The sequence below is a fragment of the Nylanderia fulva genome, unplaced genomic scaffold, assembly GCF_048542155.1.
Source record: "Nylanderia fulva isolate GAGA-0341 unplaced genomic scaffold, ASM4854215v1 Scaffold56, whole genome shotgun sequence".
In the NCBI taxonomy this organism is placed as follows: domain Eukaryota; kingdom Metazoa; phylum Arthropoda; class Insecta; order Hymenoptera; family Formicidae; genus Nylanderia; species Nylanderia fulva.
Genome location: NW_028190654.1, coordinates 505,143 through 510,619, shown reverse-complemented (window position 1 = coordinate 510,619; position 5,477 = coordinate 505,143). Strand labels below are relative to the sequence as shown.

Sequence of the window (5,477 nt, the reverse complement as noted above, 5' to 3'; positions counted from 1 at the left end):
TAATCCTGATTTATCGCCTACTTGTTTATATCGGGCGAGCCTTTTTTCCGCGGTTTTTTCGCATATTTATCGGAAGAAAATATCGATTTTTAGACAGAAAAATACAAACTAAAATAATTATATTAATTTCTTCTCAATTTCGAACATCCCGCCCGCCTTGTCACCCGCTGACAATAAGTCGCTATGAATGTTCGATCGCGATTGATAGTGGGCTAGGCGCGCGCCGGCGCGGCGAGATACACGTGATTATCGCGTGGAGTGTCGCTCGATTAGCTGAAACGATGAACACGTGTTGACAGTGTGGTGCGATCAGCTGAGAATAGTGACACGCGGTTTCGATGTGAAATAATGTGTGTGAATGTGAACAGTGGTTACAGTGCGTATGTGATGTGTAATCAAGTGCATAGCGAATGAACGTGAGCAAAGGTGTGTGAGTGATGTGACGCGTCGTGCATTTCTGTCTATGCGTTGCGTGTCGTTACGTCCGTTGTGAAGTCGGGAAGTAAGACGATTTTTACGAGCGGACGCACGAGCTCGGAGGTCGCGGTTCGAACGGTGACCACGCGTACGATCCCGTCGTCGCCGGGATGCAGTTTTGTGATCCGGGCGAGAGGCCACCGGTTTGGAGGCAAAATCTCGGAGCGTACAAGGCAGAGTGCTCCGATGCGAGGTGTTGTTTCGACCTTCAACCATTTAGGTCGTGAGATGAGTCCATGGATGTACTCTCCCGACCATCTCCGCCAAAAGTGATCTCGCATCGCCTGGAGATGATGCCATCGTGATGCTGCGGATCCACTGTTGTCCTCCTGTACTGGCTCCGGGATGGCGAGGAGCGGCGCGCCGATCAGGAAGTGGCCCGGAGTCAGTGTTGTAATATCGTCTGGATCGTCAGAGAGTGCCTGTAATGGACGAGAATTTAAACAAGCCTCAATTTGTGTGAGGAGAGTGGTCAGTTCCTCAAAGGTGAGAGTGGTTTCACCTATCACCCTCCGTAAGTGATACTTAGCGGATTTGACGGCTGCCTCCCACAATCCGCCGAAGTGCAGAGCTGCTGGTGGATTAAAGTGCCATCGTATGCCATGTTCAGCAGCTACGCGTGCGATTCCACGACCCTCGGTGGATGCAGCGACGAAGAGCTCCCGTAAAGTGCGGTCAGCCCCGATAAAGGTCGTTCCACAGTCGCTATATATGTCCGTACAGAGACCTCGACGTGAGACAAAGCGACGTAAAGCGGCGATAAAAGCCTCTGAAGAGTAATCCAAGACAAGTTTGAGGTGGATGGCTCTGGACCAAAAGCAGATGAATACTGCGATATAGCCCTTATAGGCGCGGTGTCCTCGTCCCTTGCTTGTTCGGATGAGGATGGGTCCTGCATAGTCCACTCCAGTGCGCAGAAATGGCCGAGTCGGAGTGACCCTATCGCGGGGTAGATTACCCATCGGTGGCTGAAGCGTCGTTGCTCGCCATCTTGTGCAGGTGACGCAACGATGTAGTTGCTGTTTCACAACTGTGCGTCCTCGTGGAATCCAGAAGCGCAGTCGAAGCAGCCCCAGGGTAAGTTGCACTCCGCCATGCAGCGTCCGACGGTGACAGGATTCCACCAGCAGACGAGTCAGCCACGACGAGGTTGGAATGATCATCGGGTGCCTCTCATCCTGTGTCAGCAGGGCGTTCTTAAGCCGACCTCCCACTCTCAAAACACCATGGTCGTCGAGGAACGGAGTCAGCTTGGCTAATGTGCTGCTTGGTTTAATACCTCTTGATGCACAGTCCGCAGGGTTGTCGCGACCAGCTACGTGTCTCCATTGTGCATTAGGCAGCTGCGTCTGGATGTGAGCGACTCGATTGGCGACGAAAGTCTTCCAGCGTGAGGAGTGACCGCGAATCCACTGGAGGGTCACTGTTGAATCCGACCACAAGTACGTGTCTGATGTTGCCAGGTCGAGCGTTTGTTTGATATGTCGCATCAAATTGGTGAGTAGCGTGGCGGCGCACAACTCCAGCTTCGGCAAGGTCACTTGTTTGACGGGTGCTACCTTGCTTTTGGCCATCAATAACCTTATTGACGTTTCGTTCCTTTCAGTGATGCGGATGTATACTGCGGCGGCATATCTTCGTTCAGATGCGTCGGCGAAGCCATGAAGCTGCAGCGAGCTCTTATCTGCTCCAGTCCCGAGCCAGCGTTTTATTCGCACCTGATCTAGAAGATAGAGTTCTTCTAGAAGACGTTGCCACTCTCGAGCGTCGGATGGCGGCAGCGGGGTGTCCCAGTCCAATCCTTGCAGCCACGTGGATTGAATGAGAATTTTTGCTCGAATCACGACTGGAGCGAGCCACCCCATTGGATCGAAGAGCCGTGCGGTTTCGGATAAAACCGTTCTCTTCGTGTGGTTAATGGCAGCGTGCGGATGAAACACGAAGGAGAACTGGTCTTGTTGCGGGTGCCAGCGGAGTCCTAGCGTGGAGTGGCTCTCTCCTTCCCAGGCTGGCGGCAATTGCTGCAAACGATGATCGCTTGAGACTCCAGTCAGGATCCTTTCGTCGTTGGCTGCCCACTTCTTCAACGGAAATCCGCCCGCCAAGCAGAGGTTGCGAATTTCCGTCTGGAGTGCGATCGCATCGTTCAGCGTATTTGAGCCGGTGACCACATTGTCGACATAACAATCTCGACGCAGAGCCACGGCGCCACGAGGAAACTGCTCTCCTTCGTCTGTTGCGAGTTGACGGAGTGTCCGTATGGCAAGAAACGGAGCACACGCCAGACCGTAGGTGACCGTTCTCAGCTGGTACTCTCGCACTTCATCATCAGTTGAATGACGCCACAGGATCGTTTGGAATCTGCAGTCATCCGGATGCACGAGTATCTGCCGATACATTTTCTCTATATCAGCAACGAAGACATACTGGTGTTGACGCCATCGGAGTAGTACGTCAGGAAGAGCTGGCAGAAGATTTGCTCCAGTCATGAGGTGTGCGTTTAAAGAGTCTCCTGTTCGTGTTCGCTGCGACCCATTGAACACGACCCTCAGCTTCGTCGTGGCACTGGACTCCTTGAGTACTCCATGATGTGGTAAGTACGTTGACTGATTGCTAGTTGTGGAGCATGTCACCAGCGTCATATGTTTCAGGTCTTCGTATTCTGTCATGAAGTTGCGATACAGATTGCCGAATCGAGGGTCCTGGACGCATCGCCTCTCCATTGTTGTGAGAAGCCGCTCAGCTGGTTTGCGGGTTTCGCGGAGTGCAGTGATTGGTGAGGAGAACGGCAGCTTCACCACGTATCGTCCTGAAGAGGTGCGAGTGTGCGTGTGCGCGAAGAATTCTTCGCTATGCTGCTCTTCGGCGGAGAGTGTCGTGACTGCGTTGGGCTCCCGTTCCTGTTCCCAAAACTGCTGCACCAGCTCGAGTAGCTCGTGATCAGCAGTGCTGGAATGTGCGACGGTGCTCTTCTGCGGATGCAACGTCGGAGCCTCCAGAGAGGATCCATCCTAGCGATGTCTTCTGCGCGATTGGCATCTGAGGTCCACCCTTGCGTAGACCCTCTTCAAGAATTAAGGAGCACACCTCCGCTCCCAGTAGCTCGGCTGGATCGTTCTCGCGAAATTGAGGATCCGCCAGTTGGAGTCCTCGAATATGCGGCCAATCTTCTGGTGTGCTGGACGTGGAGCCTTGGAGAAGTGATAGGCGTGGCAGTATGAACGCTATCACGGAGAGCCGAGCGTTCGTGATGTCCGAAGTGAGGTGCAGCGTGACCTTGCCACGCGTTGATCCTGGTCGTGCGCCTCCGATCCCAAAGATGGCCATGTCGGTGCGTGATCGAGGCAGGTTCAGTCGTTGCACCAGTGCTTCAGAAACGATCGACACCTCTGATCCCTGATCGATCAGTGCTCGGACGTCGTGCGGTGCTCCATGGCGATCGGCTACGTTCACCCGAGCAGTGGCGAGGAGTACAGCCTTCTGCTTCTTGGCTTTGTGCAGTGCGGCGAGTGAGGTGGCTTCTGGTGGATGTGCGGTGACCGTGTTGTATGCGTCGTGCAGTGAAGTGTGATAACGTGCCTTGCATGTGTAGCAGTTCTTCTTCGACTGACATTTTGTAAGATAATGATTTCCGAGGCAGTTGAAACACAGTCTGTGCGTCTCAACAAAGGCCTTTCGATCTGCAGCGGATTTTGTCTTGAATTCGCGACACGTCATCAGATGGTGCTTCTCATGGCACAGTGCGCATTGTGGAAGGTCAGTTCCGTGCTTCGCAACATGTGTCTTCGCCGTTCTTGAAGACTCTCCGAAGTTCTTCTTGAGAGTCTTTGGATGCACGGCGTTAAGTGTAAACATCCGTCGCGTCATGAACTCCAAAAGTGTTTCGTGCGGTGGTGACTTGTTGGAGTCGGATATGGAATTTTCCCATTCCATTCGAGTGTGTGCGTCGAATTGTTCGACGATAAGATAGTTTAGGAGGTCCATTCCGTGAGATTCAATGGGACGACCTATACTCTCCTGTGCGTTGACGACTGTGACGGCAGCGTTGTGGATGCGATGCAGTTCGTCAGCGGTTCCGTTCTTCATTCTCGGCACGGCAGTGAATGCGGCGAAGTTGCATCGGATGAGTTCTCTCTCGTTTTTGTAGTGTTTGCACAGTATCGTCCATGCACGTTCGTAGTTGTCTCCTGTCACCGGTAATGAACTTATCAATTTTTCAGCCTGTCCGTTCAAACTCGACCGAAGATGATGCAGGCGTTCGATGTTAGAGATGGTGGCGTTATCACCGACGACAGACAGGAAGAGATCTCGGAAGGTGGGCCACTCGAAGTAAGCTCCCGAAAACTGCGGAATCCTGACTCGAGGTAATGCGGTTCGAGGCGCGGCTTCGTTTAGCTTGACGGTTTCCGAGGCTGACCGAATGCGTTCAGTGTAGCCGTCCAGGATGCTCCTTTGCTGTACGTACGTATTTTCAGTCAAATCATGGAGTCCTGAAGTAACATAATCACTTTCTCTAAACTTATCTTTCAAGGCAATGCGCAGCTGATCGTGCTGGATGACGAACTTATCCCAGGCTTGATCAAGAAGTCTGATGCGGGTAGTGACGGCACTGGATGTGATGTTAGGAGCGCCCATCTTCTTCAGGTATTCGACCGAGCGTGAGATTCGAACTTGGATTTCACGCTGACTATCTAATAATATAGCGGCATCCATGATGTGACACTTACTGTATTTCTTTTTCAGACACTTCACTCTCGTCTTCAAGACCGTTCACACTCGTGCCGGCGCGACGACCTGATATCCGGCTCGAAGGACCAAAAATATGTTTGCGCGAACGCGTGAAGGAGAGCGCGTATTTGAAGGCCGAAAGAAATTAATCACTCTTTAATAATTAACACAGAGTTTACTTTCACAATTTAAACGATACAGTAATTTTACAAAGTTCCAATAGATAAGCCGAGATCGATTTCCAAGTGAGTGTGCGGTAATAATTGCGGTAA

The 5,477-nt window shown here is 52.1% G+C and overlaps 1 protein-coding gene across 1 annotated transcript; it reads right to left on the bottom strand.

Annotated features, from left to right (window-relative positions):
* Nucleotides 1-461: 461 nt before the first annotated feature.
* On the bottom strand, nt 462-5,190 carry LOC146721054 (uncharacterized). The gene is made up of 2 exons (XM_085487483.1): nt 3,565-5,190; nt 462-3,449 (listed from the first exon to the last, which is right to left on the bottom strand). Exons 1-2 carry the CDS (start codon nt 5,188-5,190, stop codon nt 462-464), a joined length of 4,614 nt encoding a protein of 1,537 aa, XP_085343609.1.
* Between the last annotated feature and the right edge of the window lie 287 nt (nt 5,191-5,477).

Excerpts from the sequence above, each read along its gene's own strand:
- LOC146721054 (XM_085487483.1), bottom strand. The coding sequence starts at position 5,190 with ATGGATGCCGCTATATTATTAGATAGTCAGCGTGAAATCCAAGTTCGA. Across the intron at positions 3,450-3,564 it reads CCGAGCTACTGGGAGCGGAG|AAGAGCACCGTCGCACATTC; the intron begins GTGTGCTCCTTA and ends TTGCATCCGCAG.